The following is a 25,684-nucleotide window of genomic DNA, read 5'->3' on the forward strand; positions in this document are numbered from 1 at the left end:
GAGCTTGAACCCATGAGCTGTGAGATCATGACCTGAGCCGAAGCCGGATGCTTAACCAACTGCGCCACCCAGGTGCCCTCATAATACCACCTTTGCTGTCCTGAGACTCAAATAATAAATGTTTGAGTGAAGGCATTCCGAAAACCCCAAGGGCCCCCCACAATGTAAAGTACTATTAAGACACCAATAGTATCCTCACTGCTTTAAAATTGAACAATATTTTCTCAGCTTTTACGAGGTCCACAGGAACTCTGGAGAAATCATAGGAAAAAAGACTTCCTTTGTACATCTGCCCCCCCCACCCCACACACACACACAAAGTCTTATCTATAAAGGATCCATGTGGCAAATACTCCTAGGATTCAGTGGCAGGAAAAGTTTGTCTCTTCAGAGAACTTGCCTGTTTTCTCTTACTAGACCACAAGAACAGGCTAACATGGTGCATTTCACTTTTTGCCCTTACTTCCAGACAATTCGGTCATCATTTTGGTTCTTAACTGCTATTAACACTCTCACCCAGGTCCTTGGTCATGCCTATTTGTCTTTAATATTGTGTTTAATTTTGGAGGCTGCTCCAAATTCTTTGGGGATCTAGGGAGGATGTGAATCAATGTTTCTCAAACTGGTATCTTCCAGAAGTCCTCCCCTATAGTCCTTATGAGAATCTGTGCTTGGGCTTTAAATTTAGATGGTAATGCCTTTAAAGTAAAAGGCAAACACGTTCCAAGTTATCTAGATGACCATGTTATAACTGGGTCCTGCCATAGGATTGTGGTGTCCGTGTGTGTGTGGAGGGGGTGGGTTGCAATCATTTTGCAGCTAGATTGTGCTATTCTGAATGTCAGAGGCTAATGAGCAAAGAGGAGAGGGGGCAGGGCAATGTGCAGAGGAGGCATTTGTGCCACATGAACACCAGAAGGTTTCCCTGTACACTACTTCATATAGAGAAATGCGGTGGGAGATCCAAGTCCCAAAATAACACAGGGGAGCTGCAGCAACCCCCTCAATGGAATCAGTGAGCACCACAGCCTCGTGTCATGTTCATGATGCTTCCTCAATAAACCAGCATCGTCTGATGAAATAAATATAGTCAGTATGCCTTTTATTTGTTTCATACCTATATTTGTATCTTGCCCATGTTCTGCTTTCAGAGTTGGGAAAGAATACTAAGCATAAGAATACTAAGCCTAAGCATAAGGAATATGTTCATACATAGTTAAACAACATCAGAATAATGGTTTTTTTTTCCCTCTGTGAAGGAGTCTACACATTATTTGGGTCTATAAACACCATGAGTTTTAGGGGCACCTGGGTGGCTCGGTCAGTTAAGCATCACATTTTTTATTTCAGCTCAGGTCATGATTTCACAGTCATGAGATCAAGCCCTGCCTTGGGCTCCTCATTGGGCCTGGAGTCTGCTTAGGATTCTCTCTCTCTCCCTTGCTCTCGGCCCCTCCCCCACTCACACATGCTCACACATTCTCTTTCTCTCTCTCCAAATAAATATTTTTTCAAGCTATGAATTTTAAATGAAATGCATATATGTATTCACCTGTACCCCCACTGCACCACGTGGAGCCACTCATACTAGGTCAGAGGATTGATTGGTGACAGACTCCTTCCTGCTAATAATAACAATAAAAGTTACCATTCATTGAATACTGTGGTGACTGCTTAACAGTCTCAATCTCATTTAATACTTACAACAACACTAGGAGATAGGAATCAAGACCCTATTCTCATTTTATAGATGGAAACATGTGCCTGAAGGACTCAAGTAAGCAAGCAAGTGGGAATTCACCCCCAGGGGTCTGTGTCTAGCCTCGTGTTTGGATGGGTCCAAGGCAGGAAGCAGCTGTCACCTGCTATTCCTGGTGTGGGGTTGTGGCTGCAACTCATGAGACACAATGTGGGCTTTTGCTCACCAATGCCTGGTGATGCTGTCTTGTTCTGAGCCATGCTGCCTTGGGTTAGGTGTGCTGTGACCTGCAACCGGGGCCAATAGGCACATCCTGAGAATGGGGTTTAAGTCAAGAGACACTGAACATCAATGGAACCAGCCAGGATCCTGCAAGTTCAAGGGGCCTCTGACGCAAGGCTGCACTCTCTTACTTCCCAATTAAGTTTTCAGACCATTAAGTTTGCTGTCTTTTTCCTGCACATTGTCTGGCACTCAATCAGGACTACGGCATTTTGATAGTCTGCACGAGGGCCAAAGAATGGTGTTTGCTGATCTTGGAGAGTTTCTTCAGAATACACAAGCTAACTTTTCTTTGTAAGGTAATGCTAAACTTTGGGAAAACTATAAACAAGGATCATTCTTAAAAATAATTGCATTTGGGGGCATCTGGGTGGCTCAGCCAGTTAAGTGTCCAACTCTTGATCTCAGCTCAGGTCATGATCTCACTGTTCATGCGTTTGAGCCCCACATCAGCCTCTGCACTGATGGCGTGAACAAAGCCTGCTTGGGATTCTGTCTCACCTTCTCTCTGTCCCTCCTCCACTTGTGCTTTCTCTATCTCCCTCTTAAAATGAATAAACTTAAAAAAAAATACACATTTGTTGAGCATTTACTATACGCCAGGAACCAGGCAAGACCCTTAACATATAAGATTCCATTTTATCACAACTAAGAGATTGATATGACACCGCCCATTTCACAGATGTGAAAACTAGGGCACAGAAATTTAAGCAAGTTGTCCAAATCATTCAAGTGCTTGCTGTATGAAAATTTAACCCCCAAATCCATGCTCTTGTGCACTTTTACAGTGTTTTCCACACTCTGACCCACATAACCTGGTGTACAGGAGATGATTCCAAAGTGAACAGCAAATATTCAGTGACACTGAACCACATGGTAGAAAGCAATCCCCTTTCAATTCTTTCAATCCCACTATATCAAGAAGACCTGGTATGATAAGAGGATGCCTTTAATAGCTCTTTCACATGCTTTTCTTTTTCTCCCTTGGTACAATGGTGAGAACAAGGCCTTAACCCCACAGACTTCTGTAGGCTCAAGTATCCAGTAAAACTTAATACCATTGTTTGATTTTTAGTGTCTTTAAGTTACCTTTTTCAACATTAAAAGATTCTGGTTTTTCAATTATAGTGGCAAAGTTTCCTTTTTTTTTTTTTTTAAATCGATAGAGAGAGGGAACAAGTGAGCAAGGGCAGAGAAAGAGAGGGAGAGAGGGAGAGAATCCCACAAAGGGCACAGAGAGAGAGGAAGAGAGAAAGAGAAAGAAGTTTGGCTCACCCAATGTGGGACTAGAACTCACATAATGACATAATGACCTGAGCTGAAGTCAGGTGCTTAACCGACTAAGCCACCAAGGCGCCCCAAAATTTCCTTTTAAAATAAATTTACGTAGGGGCACCTGGGAGGCTCAGTCGGTTAGGGGTCTGACTCTTGGTTTTGGCTGGGGTCATGGTCTCGAGGTTCATGGGTTTGAGCTCTGCAACAGGCTCTGTGCTGACAGTGCAGAGCCTGCTTGAAATTCTCTCCCTCTCTCTCTGCCCCTCCCCTCCTCATGTTCTCTTCCTTTCTCTCTCTAAATAAAAAATAAACTAAAAACACCCTTTTTAAATAAAATAAGTTTACTTAAAAAACATGAAATGACTCAAAGACAATATTGGGGTGTTTTTTTTTTTTGTTTTTAAGTAGGCTCCATGCCCAGTGTGTGGCTTGAACTCATGACCCTGAGACCGAGTCACATGCCCTACCAATTGAATTGGCCAGACACCCACAAAATAGTGTTAATAGTATAATGGAAATAGATAGAGGTTGAACAACATTGTGAACGTCATTAACGTCACTGAATTGTATATTTAAAATTGGTTAAAATGGCAAATATATATCATATTTTGCCACATTTAAAAATTGATAATGTAATATACCCAAACCAAAAAACCCATTGAATTTTACCCTTTAAATGGGTGAACTGCATGGCATATGAATTATATCTCAATAAAACTGTTGAAAAAGATAAATCAAAAGCCATGTTTATAATTCTCACGTGACTGAAGTTTGAAGAAAGGTGAATTATGCTGTACTGCTCCCGTTTTGTTAAGCTAAATTCATCAGTAATTTTTAAAATAAGGTAAAGTAAAGGGAGGAAGAAGACCTGAAGTATGAACATACTGAATCCAAGTTTTGGATGAGAAGGAAAAAGAAAGTGAACAAAGAAAGAAATGAAGGCGATACATTTCAGCAGAGAATGAAAAGCTTTCTACCAATATAGCCCCAAATGGCATGAAACAGAAATGATCATTAGGGTGACTCCAATTGTGGTCACCGGGGAATGTGTGTCCCTGGGCTGGAATGAAATAGGAGAGGATCGTCAGTTGTGTCCAAGATTTCCAGTGCAGCTGTTAAAAGAAAGAGTGAAGAAACTCAAAGATTTCTTGGAAGGATGCAGACATGAATAGCCACGAAACCCAGGTAGAGGGGTCTGGGAATGAAAGCGGCCATATTCTCTCTGCATTTGCATCCTGGGTCACGGATGCAAATTTAACCATCACACAGGTGAGGCAGGAATATAGAGAGTTGCCTGAAGTCTGGAGAAACTTCCAGTGGCTTTTCCAATGTCAGGATGATATTTCTCAACTATTATGATTTTCACCCATCCTACCTAAGCTACAATGTTGAAACCATAAAACGACTATGCCTGAAAGCCTGACATAAAGCTTTCCGAAGCCTGAGCTTCCAGATGACCTAGCAAGCACCTACTGAACATGTTAGACATGGGTCCCATTGGGGACTATACAATGTGTCCTCCACAGTCTTGGCCTTCAGCTTACAGCTGAACTGGGAAGAGGAAGCTCCATGGGAAAAACATGACAGAACTATGGAATCCCTTACCAGCAAGCAGCAGCCTGTGTGGTGAGACCATAACCACAACAACATGAAGTTATGTTTTAAGTGTTTAAAATGTGCTGGTGCAGGAAAAATAGAACAGAAGTTTCAGAAGTTGAGAAAACCTTCCTGAGGGATGAAGAAGGCAGGTTAACTTTCTTTAATTGATTCAAATAGTAGCTGGATGCTGAGATGACCCTTTGGTGAAGAAGGTACATTTTCCATTTAAATTAATAAAATAATTCATAATTCTTTCCTTTATTCCTTCCACATATAGTCATTGCCTATCAATGAATAATAAATATTCAAAGCATATCTTAGGACCCCCAAGAAATGTAGGGGTGAGAACATTTCTGTCTTCCCTGGCAGTGGGGGGATCACACAGGCAAAAAACACAGGACAGCTGCTCTCAACCTCCAGAGACAAATGAGAACAGGAATAACTTAAAAATAAATAAATAAATAAATAAATAAATAAATAAATAAATAAACAAACAAACCTCATGAGGGAAAAGCAGAAATTTATCAATCAAACACAGTTTATGGCCACTAGAGGATCAAAGCAGAAAGGACATCCCCAAAGAAATGACAGGTATGGAGTTGAAAGGCACAGAGAATGCGGACATGGGGGCAGGGGGGTCGGGGCGACTTTCCTGGCAGAGGTAAAGGCACGATTAAGGACACAAAGGCTTCACAGCAAATGATGCGTTTGAGCTACAGGAAGCACTGTGGGGGTACCTTCTGTATGGGGTAAGAGGGGAAAGGGAATGAGAGGGCCCTGAATGCCATTTCAGGGACTTTGGTTGTGTATCAAAGACCTACTCAGCAACACTACTCAGAAGAAAAGCCATTCTGTAAAATATAGATTGAAAATATAGTTTCATTTTTCTAAAAGTGGATGAACTTTGCTTGTTTTTCAAAATAATTCCAGACACACACGCAGAGTATGTCAGCTCTTTTGTAAATCTTGGTCAGAATCAAGAAGGGGAGTGGCTGACCACCCAACACATAAACAGTGTGGAGCAAACAGTGCCTCCAAATAAATAAGAAAACATAAACTGGAGGCTAACAAACTGTTGCCAAGCCAACATCCTGCTCTATCGCTTTCTCGAACGAATGAGATGCTATAATTAACCTGATGTCTGAGAGTATACCACAAGCATGGTTCACAAAATGCTTACAAAAATGATTCTCAAGTAGACTAAACACTTCTCCTACCATGTATTTTGTTTCTACGCTATGAGCTTAGAAAATTAGGGTTATGGTTATTCTGTCCTTAGAAAACGCAGAGGGAGACCTGAGGCCTAGCCTCGTCCCCAAGTTCCAAATGTGTGCATCCAAATAAAGGAGGCTTTGCTCCCTGCAAGAGCATGTGGATGCTGGGGCGAGGTGAGAGGCTTGTAATGGCTAACGGCGGGACTCAGGTTCTGGGTTTCTGTAACCCCTCGCTTCCTGGCAAACATCAAGAGGGCTTATTCATTTTAGTCATCACCCATGGGTCTTTCTCCCCACTTGTTCACCCACCTTGGTTAGTGGGTACTGAATTTCCTGTCCGATGAACCCCTTTCTCTTAAAAAGCTCCCAACCCAGTGACAAGTATACCCAAGCTACAGGTCACCAACCCCCCACAGAGTCACATACAGTCATCAGTCTGAATGGCGGTCGGAGGAATGCCTTACCCACCACATATCTTACTGGCATTAAAGTCGGGTGGGGGGAGGTGACGATTGTTTAGAGATTATTTAGAGTTAGAATGAGTTCATTAAAGTGATATCAATCGTTGGCCATGTCGCCTTCATCATCTCATCCTCGTGATGTTAAAAAGGGAAGGCAGGGAGTCCTGCGGGCATATCCCCAACTCAGACTTTCAATAAACTCATGGTGGCCACTCTGCCTCCCTGGAAACAAGGAGAAAGCAATAGAAAGGAGGAGCAAGAATGAGCCCACTCCTCCCATAAACCCAGGCTGACTTTCTGAGGTGGTCGGTGTTGCTGACTTTCCCAACACAGGCCAGCTCACCTGTCGCATTCAACCCGCTTTGCCATCCAGATGTTCTGTGCCAGCCGCAGATTCCTGAGGTGGCCCAGGTTCATTACAAGCCGGTGGATATGCAGCGCAAGGTAGAGGGTTCTGATCAGGACTCTACTGTACATCAACGCCAGTCTTCTCCAGCTCACATAGGTAAGGAGTCCTTGTTCCTTCCTTCACCAGGTTAATTCCCCTGGCCCCCCTTCAAGTTCAGGATAAGGGTGCTGGACGGGAGAAGAGGAGACCTCAGGACTCTCAGATCTCTATCCAGCCCCCACCCAGTGACTCTAAATGAACTGGTCAAAGTGTTAGTTTTGTTTTGCTTTAAAGCGAAAGATGACGGCTCTTTCCTTCCCCTCCCCAACACACCCTACCTGCTCTTCAGCTTGAATAAAAATAGCCCCACAGATGAGGCTGCCATGACAACCAAAGTGAGCTTGACAGCCTCTCCTGCCCCCCAGCCTTGCTGGGCCTCTCCAGCCCTCTCCCAAGTTCAACCTGCAGGAAACCTCCCTGAGTACCAGACCTAAACTGCTCCGTCCTCATCCAAGAAGCCAAGGGTTATTTGGAGTTCTCGCACCACCCAGTGCCTCAGAAGTTTTTAATTTGTTCTCATTTGTTCCTTTCAGTGTCCTCAGCTACCTGTGCCAGACACGACTGTCTCCACCTTGCAGATGGAAAACGGAGGGCACAAGGACATGAAATGACTCACCCTAGGTCATCAGCAGTGGGTTTAATGGTAGAACCAGATTTAGAACTCAAGGTTCCCGTTTCCTAACCAGTTCTCAGTCTGAAGGAACAACTGATCTCAGGAAAGATGACCCCAGGAGAGAAATAATTCCTCCGGGGTGAGCTTCTCCCTGGCCACAGACAGAAGTCCCTCAACCAGTCTCTGAGATAAGTCTGGGAAGGGTTGCAGAAACCCACCTCTACCCTGGATCCAGCATCTCTGGGGATGCTCCAAGCACAGCTTTCATGGGCCAAGTTTATCAAAATCCTTAAGAAGCGTCATCCATACCTGCATTCCAAAATCCACCCCTGGGGAGAAGGCTCTCCACCAGGAGGACTCTCAGGGCTGGAGGCCTGTAAGCCCCTGTTTCATTCTTCAGGAAACCCCAGTGTTGCTAACAAAGCAGGAGGTACGACAGCCCCCATGAAGGCTTCCTCTTTCTTCACCTCTTTCCGATACTTATAAATGTGCTTCCTCTCTCTATGTAAATTTCGTTCAAATGGCAGGACATACGCTTGTAATGAGGCCATTAATAACTACTCTTTAAACAGCCTCTTCTGAGTTTCCTGGTTCAGAAATCAATTCTAATCTAAACAGACACTGATGTCTAGATTTACTGGTGTGAGGACAGACAAATGGGCTTTGTCTGGCGCAGGCCACAAAAATACAGTTTATTTTCACCCGGCCAAGAACTGGGAGACCAAAGGCAACTTTAAAAAAAAAATTTTTTTTAATGTTTATTTCTTTTTGAGACAGAGTGTGAGCTGGGGAAGGGGCAGAGAGAGAGAGGGAAACACAGAATCCAAAACAGAATCCAGGCCCTGAACTGTGAGCACAGAGCCCGACACAGGGTTAGAACTCAAGAACCATGAGATCATGACCTGAGCCGAAGTCAGACATTTAACCAACTGAGCCAGCCAGGAACCCCAGGCAACTTTTGCTAATAGAAATGAGCTTAGGAAATTGTGAAGAAAACTCCTTTTCTTTTTTCTACCATTCCACTGTCACACTTGCAGGAAAGGCTGAGGTGAGGTTTACTTGCCCCCACTGTGGCTGACAGTGTCCTAACCAGCTAAAACTGGGAAACTGGACTGGTCAGTTTCACTTTCCGTTTTTAGGAAGGGTAACTTTCTCTCCCTCCTCACCCCGAAAGGCTGCATCTGAACTCACAGTAGGGTCAAGCTGAGGGGGGCGCATGCTTCTCAGCGATCAGCTTTACAAAAACTACACGGGGAGCCTGGGTGGCTCAGTCGGCTAAGCATCCGACTCTTGGTTTTGGCTCAGGTGTTGATCTCGTGGTTCATGAGTTCAAGCCCTGCATTGGGCTCTGCAGTAGAGGTGCACAGCCTGCTTGGGATTCTCTCTCTCTCCCTCTCTTTCCGCCCCTCCCTCCCTCTCTCTCTCTCTCTAAACAAAATTTAAAAAATTAAAAAAAAAAATACAAAACAACAAATGGGCCAAAATAGAAACTCAGCCCAGGGGCTGCTGTTTGCCCCACACCCTAGTAATTAAAACCTGTGCTACTAAAGGCATGGCTCTATAGATATTATATACTATTTTCTAGTAATATAAATGCAGCTGCTGGTGGGGTTCTGGAAGAGTGTAGTCAGCAAAACTGCAGGGGCCTAGATTCAAGTCCCACTGCTCATTGCTATCATTGACTGGGTAATCATGACTTTTCTAAGCTTCAATTTCCTCTCCTTTAAAATGAAAATATTTATACCTGCCTGGCCTGGGGCACAGGCTTATTGGGATTGACAAACACAGAAGCCCTTGGAAAACTGAAAGTCCTAGACAAAGGTAAGTATTTGTTATTTTTGTTACTACTCATTTACCGAATGAAAGTTCCTACAAAACAAGTCTCCATGTAGAAATGAGTAGGAGTGTTACCTCTGCATCTGTCCAGAGCCAGACAATCAGATGTGACCCAGGAAGTGAGTGTTAGGTGGCCCAGGGATACTCCAGGTAGCCAAGGAGACAGGAAACAACAGAGACTCAGCTACTCCCAGGCACGGGCAGCAAGCCATGAATCTCCACAACAGAACAGGTATCCTGCAACCACCAGCTTGCTCATGAGATTGTTCTCACTGTGGTGATCGATGGAGATTTTTTATTACAGGGGAAGCCTGCGCTCCCCAGGCATGGTCACACTGTCTCAGAACAGGTGGTAAGGTCAGGGGCAGGTGTAGCAGAGGAGTGAGTGCAAGGGCTCTGCTTGCGTTCAGACCCCAACTCTGCCACTTCCCATCTGCCACTTACCTCTCTGTGCCTCAGCTGTCGCATGTGCAAATGGACAAAATCATACCACCTACTTCACATAGTAATTATAAGTATATGATTTGATTCATATAAAACGCCTAGAGAGTGCGTGACAGAGAATAAGCACTGGAGAGTCATTAGCAATTAATGTTGTTTATCTGTTGACCAAATTGTTCTTCTACTAGACTGTGATTCCTTTGAGGGCAGATTCCCTGACATTCATCTTTGGATCCCCAGAGCCTAGAATATAGTGAAAATCAATAAATGCTTCTTACATGAATGGATGAATCAATGAATAACATAAGACTGATCACCTAAAGTAACTATCAGGGGGAAAATACAGCAGGGAGGACCAATACAGGGCTTTGTGCCATGGGGCTTTTAGTGTGGAATCTGGAAAAACAGGAAATTGTCTGCCCCCACCCCCACCCCAGTTTATGCTAACAGACTGAACCAAGCTGCCCTGAAAATTCAACATGGTACACTGTGTTAGTCCAGGTCTTCTGAGAAACAAACACTAAAATGGAATTAAACATGCAGGGAAAGTACCCATGGCAGAAAAGCGGTTGCGGGGGGGCGGGGGGGCTGGGAAAACCGTCACATGGTCTGAGCCCAAATAAAGATGGAGGAGGGACGGGTGGAAGCATCCTAGACCACTGAGCAGTCTAAGGAAAGTTCTGCAAGCCTCTCAAGGAGTTCTTGAGCTGAAGGTGGCCACTGGAAGAGTTCCATGTCTCCCAAGAGCCAGACTGCCATGCTCAGTCATTGGCTGGGAGCAGCCAGTGGGGGAGCAGAGCCTTGGTCAAATGTCGTGATGGGTTCACGATGTAGCCCTGGGGCGCTTGCTCAGTTGCACTCAGCTGGAGGTCTGCCAGGTGCGTTCTCGTGGCTGCCACATATATGGTAGTTCTTAAGAGCATTGGATTCAGGGTCCAGACAATCCAGGCTGAATCCCAGTTCTTACCTGCTGGTTACCTTAGGCAAGTTATTTGACCTCTCAAGGCCTCATTTTCCTTATTTGCAAAATGGAAATTAGAATTCCTATCTCTCAGGATTGTTACTGTCGTACACGGTGCCTGACACATAGCAAGTGCTTAAGAAGAGGCAGCTGCCATTTCCCTATTATTACTATTAACAATGAAGTACTTCTATTTACAATTAGACATGAAAACAGCCCCCACTGTTGCATACTTGTATTTGAATCTTGTGAGCCTACTATAAGGGACGAGGCACATAAGTCTAGAACCATGGGTAGGCGGAATCACAATTTAAACAACCAAACCAGTTTGTCTACAAATGAAAGGTCACAGGGACTTCCCCATTTGGCTATTTCCTGGAGGGGAGGCCAAGATGGGTTGTAGTGTGCCAGAATCCATCTATAGTCACACACCCCTCTCTTCTCTTCCACTTGCTGTGGTTTGTCTGCAGTGTCATCCCCTGTACCCTGCCAGCTGTCTGCTCCTAAAGGAAACTATGGCTAGCATACCTTCTCCCCAAGAACAGGATCACCCCGGGCTCTGAGAAACATGACTCTGCACTGCTACATACATTCTGAGCACCTGTTTGGGGGACTCCTTGCTTGCCTTTGACTCTGTGATCTTAACTGTTATCTTAAAACCTTGGCCAGCTTTCTGGTAGTGGTCATTGCCTGGCTACTGCTGGTTTCTGGCCCCTACATCTGACTGGGGTCACAGAGTGTCCACCTGTTGGGCTGGCTATGACCTAAGCACATATAGCTGTTATGGCCCCAGTCCTTTGGTCTCTCCCAACCTTGCTGACCCGTGTGCCTTGGTGGCAGTAACAACTAAGAACCAACAAGGAAAGGAGCCCCCAGACAAATAGGAAACCACCCTCTTACTTCTGCCACCACCACCTCAGAGGTCTTTCACCAACTCCTATTTCCCAGAAGGTCACCAAAAGCACACATTAGGATTTCGGGGGGGGGGGTGGTTTGTCTTTGACCACATGACCTTCAGTTTTTCTACCTGAAAAGAGTCAAAGTTAAGTTAAAAAGATATTGGTTTTTGTTTAATAATTAACAGTGTGATACAGCTGATCAAACTGTTATGTTCCAGAATGGTAAGTTTCCATTTTAAAGAGACTTTTTCAGGAAATGTTAAGTTTGTGTGTTGGAGCTAGAATCCCAACACAGCTGTCTTGTTTCTGCCAGAGGTTGGAAAGTCAAGGGTGCAACATAAAGGAACTCATTGAACCTTCCCCACCAAGACGAACTGGGCCTTCCCATCTGAGGGGAGGGAAGGTCACTCTCTGAAGTGGAAGTAAAGAAAGCCTCACAGCAGTAAACAGGCTGGCCACTTGCTCATATGGCCTCCAACATGAACACTGAGCCCAGCTTTGAATGTGGCTTCTTTCTCCCTTCTGGTTCCTCAGCCAGAGCTACAAAAGTGCTGGGCCAACCTGGCACCAGGCATACCCAATGTCCAGGACAGAGAATTCCCATCATCAGGAAAAAAATGCTGGCTGGACCATCTTCTGCTCCCATTACACATAAAAATACTTACAAGCTTAGTAATTAGCTTCTCCACATCATCTTTGGCTCTTGCATTGCCTTGATTGCCTTTGCATCGATCACTCTCATCAATTGAAAAATCAATCAGATTTGGTGTCCTTGCAAATCGAAATGCTTAAAAAATGATACCCTGAAGTAAAACCTGGGCATTCTCACACTTCCAGCCTCAGATCAACGATCCATTAACCACCTGGCCCCAATGAGTCACGTTCGCAGTCCCAGTTGTCCTCCTCTGTCTTAAGACAGAGGAGGACAACCCAGTTGTCCTCCTCTGTGTTAAGACAGAGGAGGACAACACAATCTGATTTCAGGGGCCCTGTCCAGAACTGACACTCTGAGTGACATCCCACCGGCCTTGTGGCCCTCTGACCCCCTGGGAATATTTCTCCCCCACAAACCCAGTCTGGATAAGTGCAGTACGAGGTATGTAGGATCAGAACACACTTCCTGGTTCAGAATCACAGGCATGAGTGCAAAAGTACAGTTTTCACTATTATTTTATATTTAATTATAGGAACCACTAGAAACCTAATCAACACTGAGATACGAATCAAGAAAAATCTACCCAAGTGATTCACATCTCCTCAGAGGGGAGACAGGAGTGTTTGCAACTGGCCTGCCACGGGGATAAATTCAAATGGAGAAAGTGTGTTGCTTTTAAGGCACAGTCAATCTTCTATTACAATTTTTATGCCAAAATAATAAAACTATTATTTTTATAATATGGACTACAGAAGGTGGGTGTCAAAATGGGTTTACAACAGATTGGAACTGCTTCCCTGTAATCCAAACACCCTTGTGTCCATCACTTGGCTACGCCCCTCGGCCTTTGTGCCCCTCCCACCAGCAGCTCGCAAGCCACCAGACCCTGCTGTTTTTTACTTTTCCTCTCCATACTGGAGGCCCTTTGTATGTTGTGTTTCACAAATCCAGCAGTCACAATATGGTTTATTTCCCCTTTGGTCAGGGTTCAGCAATTTTCCAAAAGTGGGGGTGGCAGACACAGACCCCTGTAGGGGAAGAGAAGAATGCTCACTCATATGAAGTGGGCAAGGAGCACCTGGAAGGTTCTCATGCACAAAACCTCCCCCACCTCCACATTCTACTAATAAAAACTTCATCTGAGTTATCACACTGGGGATAATGCAAATGTCCTGAGAAAAGGTTCAGCTTCATGGTCACTCACATCTTACAAGAATTATTTTTGAATCTTAGATCATCCACATTTGAAAGACACTAAAGAATCATTTAGAGCAAAACCCTACTGTTTAAATAAAGGATTTTTATTTTAATTATAGTCATCCTCTATTTAAATACTCACAGTGACAAATACTTCTTATCTACTCCATCAGTGGGCATTTCAAATGATCTATGAAATGATCTATGATCATCTATGAATGATCATCCTTATCTTCAGCACAACCCTGCAGAATCTGTTAAGATGGTTCTGCTGCGTGTAAAGGAAATCCCAACTCAAAAGGCCTTAAACAGGTAAGGACATTGATCTCTCAGTAGAAAGCCCAGCAGTTTGGGCAGATTTGAGGGTTGGCTGCCATAAGAGTTATGTCACGTCATCAAAGCCCCAGGTTCTTCCTATTTCTCTATCCTATCATCCTTCAGCATGAGCTTCATTCTCAGGCTGGTAGCATGACGGCTATGATGTCTGCAGGTTCATTTCAGCCACAAAAAGGTCCAGAGGAAAAGAGAAATATTCCCCCAAGCATGGGATATAAACTCTTCCCTTCACTCTGACTGTTCCAACTGATATCATATGCATAATAACCATCACCAAGAGAATGCCATCCACTCACGGGCTTCACTAATCATCCAGGGTGGAAAGAATGTTGGAAATTCCACCGTAATAGTCATCCCTCCTGCCAGGAATTTCTACCTCAAATAGAGTTCTCCCTTACGGGGCAACTCAGAACACAGTCACAACCCCTTCCACAAAATGGCTAATCCACGTTTCTAAACCCCAGGCTTGTCCTTTGCTGGACATATTCTGGTTGGCCAGTTTCCTCCTAAAAGGGTGGCACCCAGAGTGAAACACCATTCTTGGTGGAATATAGTGAAATTACAATATACCAAGACTGGGGAGCTGTAGGACTGTGGCTTAATATCATAGTAGCTTTTAATGGCAACATCATACTGTTGCTTCCTAATCAGTCAAGTGGTCAACGGCAACCAGCAGTTAATTTTCACACGTTATTGCCACGTTGGATTTCTGCCAAGCTGCACTAGTTGAATTTTTTTTATGGACCGAAGTGTAGAACTTAAGATCATCCCTACTGAACTAGACCAAGATAATTTTGAATAATGCTTCTGCCACTCAGTGTAATGACTACCCAGACATCTATACATGTTATCTGTCTATAAATCTATATTAGTTTGTGTTCTGTGCTGGTCTCAGACTATCTACAGCCATGCTGTCAGCCAGAAATGCCTGGGGGCACTCACCTCAGCCCCGGGAGGGTCCCACCGACCTCTCCCTTTCCAAACCAATGTTACAATTAGATGGACTCTTACGGATTCTATTATGATTGCAAGATGCCCTTCAGCAATAAGCATCTGGAAACTTTGAAAAAATTAAGTTTTATTACTTACAAGACCTGAAAATTACTTAGCACACCTGTGGCCACACAGTGAGGTCATGGGAAAGGGGAGAGAGAGAAAGAGACAGCACAGACCTGGGGTTCTGCTTTTACTGGGGCTGAAGGTGGGGCCTTGGGGTTTTGCAGGCTTACTCTTTAATGGTGAATTTAAAACCTAAGAATGGAGGGGCACCTGGGTGGCTCAGTCGGTTAAGCGGCCGACTTCCGGCTCAGATCACGATCTCGCGGTCCGTGAGTTTGAGCCCCGCGTCGGGTTCTGTGCTGACAGCTCAGAGCCTGGAGCCTGTTTCAGATTCTGTGTCTCTCTCTCTCTGACCCTCCCCTGTTCATGCTCTGTCTCTCCCTGTCTCAAAAATAAATAAAAATGTTAAAAAAAAATAAAATAAATAAAACACCTAAGAATGGAAATTTAAAGCAGGAAGAGAAAAGACAATGGTCAGTTATTGAAATCAACCAAGATCTTTAAAACAAAGGAGACTCCATGTGGGGAGGTGGCCTGGCTCTCCATCTAGTCCTGTGTTTATTAATGTATTTATTCCAGACAGCTCTCTTTGAAATGGATGCCATCTTTGAAATGGATGCCTCTGCAATCAAAGCTTAAAGCAAGCACTTGAAAAACTGTCAGAGCTTACATTACAGTTTGCTAGGACTGACATAATAAACACCACAGACGAAGGGGCTTAAACAACAGAAATATATTTTCTCACAGTTTAAGATCAAGGCTAGAAGTTTATGATCAAGATGTCTGCAGGTTTGGTTTCTTCAGAGGCCTTTCTCCTTGGCTTGCAGATGGCTGCCTTCTCCCATGTCCTCACATGGTCTTTACTACATGCATGTACTTATTTCCATCCTAATCTCTTCTTCCAGTCATATTGGATTAGAGCCCATCCTAATGCCTTTACTGATGAGGGAGCATAAGGCAGGCTGCAAACACCTCCTTCACCCCCAGGTGGGATATGTGTGATATTCCTCGGGCAGTTCTGGCTGCCCAAGAACAAAGGAAAGGGGAAAAACAAATGGTTAACTGATAGAGATCATAGTCTTGGACCTAAGTCTCCATCACCCCTCAATAGTGATGTGGGGAACAAAGGCAGAAGGAAATGGTAGACAGAACTAAATTTCCTTATAAACTGCAACCCATTGACAAATACTTGAGGCTGGCAGAGTTCCTCCAGGAACTCCCTAGAGTCTTAATGCTAATGATTTGCTAGAGGGAAAACAACCTTCGCTTGACAATAGCTAGGCCTCCACTATCCTAGAAGTCTTCTTTAGCATATGAAAATCTCACTGGAAACTTCCCCTGGACTTTACCTTCTCCCAACTCCATAGTATAAAGCTAGTCTCTCCTCTTGGTCCCAGGGCAGTTCTTCCTGCCCAAGGGCCCTGTCCCCATGCTTCAGTAAAATTACCTTTTTGAACCAAAGACGTCTTCAAGAATTCTTTCTTGGCCTTCAGCTCCAGACCCCAAAACCCTACTGCCACCCCAAAAACCTCATCACTTACTTTAATTATTCCTAAAAGACCCTATGTCCAAATACAATTGTATTCTGAGCTACTAGGGGTTAGGATTTCAATAAATGAATTTGAGGGGAGAAATAATTCAGCCCCTAACAAATTTGATGTCTGTATATGCCTCCAGGTCAGAGAAAAATTAGACAGGAAATCTAAAACCAGAGGCTCTGCCAATCTACTAGCCCCTCCTCCAAAGAGGACCATTAAAGAATAACCATTAGAGTGCCTGGGTGGCTCAGTTGGTTGAGCAGTTGAGCATCTGGCTTCAGCTCAGGTCATGAACTCACAGTTCGTGAGTTCAAGCCCCACATCAGCTGTCAGCACAGAGCCCACTTCAGACCCTCTGTCCCCCTCTCTCTGCTCCTCCCCAGCTTGCTCACTCTCTCTCTCTCTCTCTGAAAAATAAATTAAAAAAAAAAAAAAAAAGAACCATTAATTCAGTTACTTTCTCATTTTGGAGAAAGGATTTTGAAAAGGTTTGGGGGAATGTCGAAGAGAAAGATTGTTCTAGAAACTGGAGCATTTCTAGTTGAGCAAAAAGAGGACTCTACAAGGGTGTTTACACAGTCACAATGGGTGACTTTAGATATGAAGGTGCTGTATCAGGGGACTGCTGATCAGAGCCATCACGGAGAAGGTTGAAGGAAAAAGAGCCAGAAGGTTATCAAAAGGCAAATTCAGTTATCTCCCAGTTTCACTTAGGACACGCACAGCACTAACTCCAATCGGTACACTGAAAATGACCCTGAATGCCCACAGCATAGATTGATATGTCTGTCTTCATTATTTTGGTCTGCAATTAGCCAGGTGGGCAGCAATAAGTTGGCATTTTGCCCAGGGACTTGATGTGATGAATGGAAAGCAACTGGTATGCTTTCTCAATCTTACCCTCTCTAAAAATTATACACACACAATATAAATCATAAATGAATATATGGAGGGGGTTACTATTAGAGCAACTACACATAAATATTAAAGAGTTAAGTAGGTAGCACTAAAGAATAAGATTGAGAGAAACAAACTAGTTTGTAATCAGCTTGGTTACTCACCAATCCATAACTGTTCCTTCTTAGATTAAATCACTTAATTTAAGTGGAAAAACGCCTGCCTTCCAGGTAGATTTACAATTCTAATGCTTGAAAGCTTTAGGGTAACACTATGTGATTAACCTTTCTTCTGCTTTTTTGTTTTGCTTTGGTTTTCATTGTTGTTGTTGCCTTTTTTCCCCTTCTTATTGCTGCGTACAAGTACTCAAACATTGGAAATTGAGGCTGGAAGGCCTGCAAAAGTCATTCCGCCCAGCTCCTATATCTGGTGCTTGAATCTCCTTTCCCACAATCAAATACCTACTTAAAATCAATGAAGCAAGCACAGGGGAGCTCAACTTTGCAAGAGCTGCCTCCTCTCTAAGGAAGCTCCCTCGGAGAAATCGTCAAGGGAGAAGAGAGGCACGATTTTTTGTTCCACGCTCCAATTTGTACCCCCTTGCTCACAGTTCAGAGATTAGTCAGTGACTGGATACCTGGGTGGGGAACGAGCTGTGTGATCCTGTCTTTCCCTCCTCCCCCCTCATTAATGGATGCTTTTTAGCCACTTCACCAACTGACACCAAGCCTCACCTCAGGTCTCCAATCAAAACCTTAGCAGGGTTTTACATAAACTGAAATTTACATTCAATCATCACCATGGCAACCATCACACAGCATTGGATGCAACTTTTTCCCCTCTGATATAATCTTTTTTTTAAGAGCTTTTCTCTTCAGTTGCAAATCCAAGCTATTCGAAAAATAAACATTAAAAATCTATTTTGAAAAACTACATTTAAACAGACTGCAACAAGGTTCCGAGAACAGACATAAGTGGTTTCTAGACACTAAGCACCATATGCTTTCTACCTCAGCTGATGGCTGTACATTGAAGTCCCAAGGATTCGGCCCTAAGCTGAGAATTGTTAAAATAGAAACAAGGCTTCACTCATGTGGCAAACATTCCTTGAGAGATGCCCCAAGATAACAACCATGAGCTTGGGCAGAAAATTCTGCTAATTTCCACAGGGATATGTGTATTGTGTTTAAATAAAACAAGGTTTGGTTTGACTATAGAATGTGCAATTGGCAAATCTGAAATTTTTAGGATTCACATGTTGACTAAAGAACAATCACTCAATTAGAAATGGGGTTCAAGGCCATGTGGGAAAATGCAAAGGTACTAGAGACTAAGCTAGAGATTACAGGATATGTCCCCACCCAAGAGGCCTAATTTTTCTTATTCTAGAGGACAATGCCACAAGAGGCCCTGAAGATTTGCAGATTTCAGAAATAATATTTCAGATTTAGAAAAAGGTAAGAAAAGAGACTTTTCTGAAATTTTACTAAGACAAAAAAATAAAAAGCTGACTTATGACACTAGCCCCGCTAACAAATTAGTGAGCATTCACCTCACCACTCCTATATATCTTATTCTTTTCTACTTACCGTCCCAGAAAATGAGCAACTCGGATGTACTGACAATTGAGACAATGAAATTAAGTCATTTTCCATAAACCAAATAATGTGATCTTGTTTATTTAAAGCCAAACCACAAAGTATGACACTCCAATCATTCATTGACTCATTCATCAAATATTTATCGAGCACTAGATGCCACCATATGAGAGCTGCAGCTCATAAAGATGAGTAAGACTTTGTCCAAGACCTCAAGATCTTTACTTTTCTAATTCCATAGTATGGCAGATGGTTTAAGCCAAAATGTCAAGGAAATCTTAACACATTTTCTCAAAAGGAACATTCAAGCTTGTATCTGTATATAGGAGGTGATGCCATCTATGGCTGTGCCACTCATTTTAATGACCCCAGTGTCTGGACACAAGAAACAAGGCTAACGGTTAATAGTTGATTTTATGACTAAGATCTAGTAGAACTCACCAGAGGACATTAATTTTAACATTTCTGAAAATTCTGTGACTTTTATTGAATCTAAAATGATGCAACTTGGGGCACAGTGTGGCTCAGTTGGTTAAGCATCTGGCTCTTGATTTCAGCTCAGGTCATGATCTCACAGTTCATGAGATCGAGCCCTACATTGGGCTCTGTGCTGAGTGTGGAGCCTGCTTAAGATTCTCTCTCTCCCCCTCTCTCTCTGCCCTTCCCCTGCTTGCTCCCTCTCTCTCTCTCTCAAAATAAATAAACTTAATAAAATAAAATAAAAATAACGCAACTTCGTCATTCAGGAAATATGGCTGAATTCTACCCCAAATGATAAGAAAGCTCCCCAGATGCTATTAAAAATCAGATGTGAAAGGGAAAGAAAGGCAACTCTTGAAGGTTCTCAGTCATTCTTTTTTCATGCAAGACCAATGACATAGCTAGTTAGGCAACTTGAGCAAGAGGGAGAATGGGAGTTAATTTTCAAATAGTTGCTGAAATATTTTATATGCCTAGAAGCAACAAATACTACATATTAAGTAAGATAAGGTGTGGGAAAGGTACTAGAGCAGGAACAGGATACTGGTTTCATCTCAAGTGTCAACTCCAGTGGAATGAGGGTGGATGCCTAGAACCCTGAGTCAGGACAATGCTGAGTCCAATCCCAGCTCAGTGAGAAAAAATACCTTGATCCTTTAACAAAGTCTGATCTGGGATCAGGTAGTCTGCATGGTACAGTATGTCCCACTCTACGAGACTATGGGAAGCGGGGAGCCTAGGCTGTGCTGGAGGGCAAGTGGGGAGATATATGCCACTGAGTTACCTGGGAAAATACATAGAAACAATAATTTTAAAATCCCGGGGCGCCTGGGTGACGCAGTCGGTTAAGCATCCGACTTCAGCCAGGTCACGATCTCGCGGTCCGTGAGTTCGAGCCCCGCGTCGGGCTCTGGGCTGATGGCTCGGAGCCTGGAGCCTGTTTCCGATTCTGTGTCTCCCTCTCTCTCTGCCCCTCCCCCATTCATGCTCTGTCTCTCTCTGTCCCAAAAATAAATAAACGTTGAAAAAAAAAATTAAAAAAAAAATCCCAATGCATCCACAGACCAATGAACCTGTGTCAGAAATCTTTTTTAAAAAAACTTTGAGGCACAATTGGCATAATTTAAGACAGAAGAATGGGTACCTTCCAAATGGCTGACAAAGAGCCAGTCGAGTGCATTCCATATTAGAAAAAAATGTGCCAAGGAACACGAAAAAAGAAAAACCTAAACATGATTATAGAAATCAGAGATCAGAGCATTTGAGGTGACACCCTGGGATAGATATGCCATGTTGCCAAGTAACAAGACAAGCTGAGAACAAAGTAAAAATCCTTTGGTGAAAGTTAAGGAATCTAATCAATATATGCACTGCAACCAACACAGAGTTCTTGGCTTGTCATTTGTTTCTGCTTTTTTAAAAGATCAGTAGGAAGATCACAATCTCCCTAACACAACCTCCTGGTAATGACGTAGACATGTGGCTTCTGTGGTCAAAGGAAGCAAAGAATGTCATTTTGAGTATCTTGGACTCACTGCTTTTGAAAAGTATAAATAAATATATCCACAAAAGCCACAAATTCAGCTTGTGAGCTATTTATGTCTTGATTTTTTTCAGAGTTTCTTAGATGACCAGCATCGAATCTAAAATGATCCCAGTGTGGTCATTGAGTGGTCATTCCAGTGGTCATCAAACTCAAGATGCACAAACCTATCACTGATGTGAATTAAGCAGAGAGAGAATATCCCCAGTCACCCCCATTCCGTTCAGGTCCTTGCAACTGGGAGAAGCAGAGGCTGCCAGGTATTGGTTCGTCAAGAAAGGATCCTGACCGTCCTTACCTGCACACGTCCCCTGGTAACACTTCCAAAGCTAGACTGATGGCAAATGATGGACCCCATATCATGGGCAATGGAAATACCTGCATCTCTTCTTTGCCCCAATTGCAGACGGAATTGTCCTACCTGATATACTTTCTAAGGATGAAAAGTCTATTGAGCATTCCTGGTGGGCCAGGCACTGAGCTAGATACATGAGACGACCCACCTGGATACATTCTGTTCTGCAGCTTGTTTTCTATCTTAGCTCATGAACACAACTATCACCTACTCGGTCTGCTTGCTTCAATCCTCAAGAACCTCACAGTCTTTGGGTCCTGGAGATCTAAACATAATAATAACTCCAGAGCAAAGAAAAAAGGTCAGCAATAGGAGAATGCCCAATATGTTCACCATCGAAAAGGACAGAAAAGCAACGAAACTGAGCTCTTCAAAACTGGCTCTCCAAATGTCCATGTCTGAAAAAGTGCAACTTAGAATCTGAGTGGGCTCATTCAAGACACATCAACAAAGAGTTAATAAGCTTATGAAATTCATTTCCTCTAGGAAAGAAGATTAACAAAAGGCTCCCAATAGTTTTGTTTTAAGTATTGCATTGCAGGCTCATAATGAATAAAGAGAAACTGAGAAGTCTGCATACATCTCTGACTTTTTCAGTCTGATCTCAAGAAAGACCAACATGCCTTGAGATAGAATATGAAGTAGGATAGAGAACAGGGCTTGTGAGACAGGGAAGGGTGCCTGAGCAGGCTGGGATCTAGAGGCCCCCACATAGGTACACATCAACCCCAGGAGCCCCACATTTATCTACTTAATATATAGGGGGTATACATAGGTTTTGTTCAGAGGACAAAAAGCTTCTGCCACTAACGACAACAAAAATCTAAGAAATACTCCAATCAATTTGCAAATCCACGGGGGCTAGATAGTAGAGAGCTTTGAATTGTCACGTGAAGGAGTTAGGACTTCACCTTATAGTCAAAGATTCCCCCCATCTGGGTTTAAGGAAAACCATTCTGGCATTTTGGTGGAGAGGTATGAGATGGAAACAAGAAGCCCAATTAGGAGACAGTTGTGTATGAGCTAAGATAAAAGGCTAGCTGCAAAATAAAATGTACACAGTAACCTACTTTATGAAAAAAATTCTCATGTGTGTATATGTTGTAAATTCACAGAAAAGGATTGATTGAAAAATCAAGGTACAGAAAAATATGTACACAATGATTCTATCTAGAGTAGAAAAATGTCTCTGTGTGTTTTATAAACTTATAAAAATATACACACCAAAATGCTTATGGCAGTTACCTCCACAGGAGTGAATGAAGATTTGGGGAAGTGGACTGAGATTGATACATTCAAGAGATTTCTAAAACTTAAAAAAGTAAAAGATTACCACAAAATAAAAGATGTAGTTTCTGTGACAAGAAATGATCAGGACTTCAAACCAAAGCCATAGCCATGAGAACAGAAAGCAGGGAACAGACCCAGCAGACAGATGCTGACAGCACCGCAGACGGGGGCCTGAGTGACGTGGGTCAGGAGTGAGGGGGGCAGATGGGGCCATATGTTTCTGTTCACCCTCTCAGTTACATTTCCTGAGAGTCCTGGGAGGTGGGCATTTCCACCACATCTTAAAGACAACAACATGGAGCCCCGAGAGCTCAGAGAGACTAGAACTCCCTCTCACCTGACGCTGAAACAGATTTCCTACATATCCACAGCCCTCTTCACTGCCTTTTCTGCACTCAAGTCCTGGTCTGATGCAGCCGTAAGGAACTAGGGAGCTAGCTCTGACAACATAGGGTGGGTCATGGGGAGACTGGCAAGGCTGAACCCTGTGCCCATCTCTGTTGAGTAGTAAGTCCCAGATGCCAAAAGTGACCCTTAACAGACGAGTGCCCACTGGCCAATTTAGCTCAGGAGGATTCTCCAGACAGGACCTATATTCTTGTTTCATTTTGTTTTTTGTGAAAGTAGGCTTCACACCCAGTATGGAGCCTAATGCTTGGACTCACGACCCTGAGATCAAGACCTGAGCTGAGATCAAGAGCTGGATGCTCAACCAACTGAGCCACTCAGGTGCTCCAGGACCTATGTTTTCTACAGAATCTGTAATGCCTCTGCAGTGCCTAATATAGCACAAGTCCTCACCAAATTCACTGAGAGTTTAATGCATATATGTATTAATGGGAAGACAGCAGGATCACCCGAAGTCAATGTGAAACTGCATTTAAGCCCTCATTTAGATCATGAGTGTTCTGAAAGCATTTTTTTCCCTCAACAATTCAGGATGTAGGCAGTTAACGCACATTTGTGACAAATAATAATTGTGACCCTACTGAGAGAGAGCAATTTAGTCACTGTCATAAAGCTCCTTCAGCTAAAAAGTAACTATACTATCTGTGCTCCAAGACTTAACCAAACAGCTGAACAAGCAAATAGCACTTACTAAGATCTCCATGTGCCCACACTGTTATAGGCACAGTGCAGAATCCCATGGAATGATAGTCATGGGCCCTTCTCCTAAAGAATTTACACACTAGCTGGAGAACCAAAAGGAAATTCAGGAAGCAATTAGATAAATGAGTGTAATCTATGGATGTCCTGCAAATGAGTTCCACAGGAGTCCATAGAAAGGAGAAGCCATGAATACTAGAATCTAAGGAAGAGGGACTTGGCCTGTGGGGTGAAGGATAGAGACAAAAAAGACAAGGCTTCTCCCAGCCTCCTAGGAATATAATGGCATTCCACAGTATCCATAAAAGTACCCATACCTTTCAAGCTATTCGCTCCCAAGCACAAGTGGTTGCCGGCCAAGACTGTTTCATGCCCTGACCACCTCTTTCCATGTCTGTGTTCCAGGGAGCTATTGCAAATCTAGGGACGGCCCCACCCCAACCCAATATCCCTTAGCATTTCCATTGTTTATTCAATAGGCAACACTGCACATCAGGGTCTTTGCTCATTCTAGCCAGCCATCATTCCCCACCCACACCAGAGATGAGGCCTGTTATAAACACACCACCTGACATGTCTAGGGGACATAACTACTAATAGTAAAGGAGGGGTTGGTGGTAAGAATCAAAAAGTGAAGATAAGATGTCAGAGGAAATTAGGGGCACCTGGGTGGCTCAGTTGGTTAGGCGTCTGACTTCAGCTCAGGTCATGATCTCACAGTGTGTGAGTTCAGGCCCCACATCAGGCTCTGTGCTCACAGCTTGGAGCCTGGAGCCTGCTTCAGATTCTGTATCTCCCTCCCTCTCTGCCCCTCTCCCCCTCGTGCTCTGTCTCTGTCTCTCTCTCTCTCTCAAAAATAAAAATAAGGGGCGCCTGGGTGGCGCAGTCGGTTAAGCGTCCGACTTCAGCCAGGTCATGATCTCACGGTCCGTGAGTTCGAGCCCCGCGTCAGGCTCTGGGCTGATGGCTCATGATGGCTCAGAGCCTGGAGCCTGTTTCCGATTCTGTGTCTCCCTCTCTCTCTCTGACCCTCCCCCGTTCATGCTCTGTCTCTCTCTGTCCCAAAAATAAACGTTGAAAAAAAAATTTTTTTAAATAAATAAATAAAAATAAATATTTTTTTAAATTTCAGAGGAAATTAATGCTTGACACCATCTCAATAAAATACTTTTGCGAGCCTATGGAAATTTACTAATATTTCATCAGAAAATCAGGTTGTAACAGGGGTTCCATTTCCTTTTTAAGTAGGATCTATGAACATTTAGCTCTACATCCAACAGACACTGGGGAAAAGACTGCCTCAGAAACTAGGGTCGGCCCTTAATGAAGGAATAAGCAAACAAAAAGCAAAAACAGACCTATATATTTATCCAAAGGATATAGGTATGCTGTTTTGAAGGAACACACGTACCCCAATGTTTATAGCAGCACTATCAACAATAGCCAAAGTATGGAAAGAGCCCAAATGTCCATCGATGGATGAATGGATAAAGAAGATGTGGTATACATATACAATGCAGTATTACTCAGCAATCAAAAAGAATGAAATCATGCCATTTACAACTGCGTGGCTGGAACTAGAGGGTATTATGCTAAGCGAAATTAGTCAGAGAAATACAAATATCATATGACTTCACTCATACGAGGACTTTAAGACACAGAACAGATGAATACAAGGGAAGGAAGCAAAAATAATATAGAAACGAGGAGGGGGACAAAACAGAAGAGACTCTTAAATATGGAGAACAAACAGAGGGTTACCGGAGGGGTTGTGGGAGGGGGGATGGGCTAAACAGGTAAGGGGCATTAAGGAATCTACTCCTGAAATCATTGTTACACTATATGCTAACTAACTTGGATGTAAATTTAAAAAATAAAATAAAATAAATTTTTTAAAAAAG

The 25,684-nt window shown here is 43.4% G+C and overlaps 1 protein-coding gene across 2 annotated transcripts in view; it reads right to left on the bottom strand.

Moving 5' to 3' along the window:
* The window catches only part of PIK3AP1 (phosphoinositide-3-kinase adaptor protein 1), a 118,675-nt gene that overhangs the window by 64,953 nt on the left and 28,038 nt on the right, over positions 1–25,684 (bottom strand). Inside the window, exon 1 of one of the 2 annotated variants that reach the window (XM_045438392.1) lies at positions 1,553–1,601. The exons of the other annotated variant lie outside the window; for it this stretch is intronic. Coding sequence (XP_045294348.1) covers positions 1,553–1,586 — 34 coding nt within the window. The 5' untranslated portion in view covers positions 1,587–1,601. Of the gene's footprint in view, positions 1–1,552; positions 1,602–25,684 lie in introns of those variants that run through there. 2 annotated transcript variants of the gene reach the window in all.

This window comes from Leopardus geoffroyi, chromosome D2, assembly GCF_018350155.1.
Source record: "Leopardus geoffroyi isolate Oge1 chromosome D2, O.geoffroyi_Oge1_pat1.0, whole genome shotgun sequence".
In the NCBI taxonomy this organism is placed as follows: Eukaryota; Metazoa; Chordata; class Mammalia; order Carnivora; family Felidae; genus Leopardus; species Leopardus geoffroyi.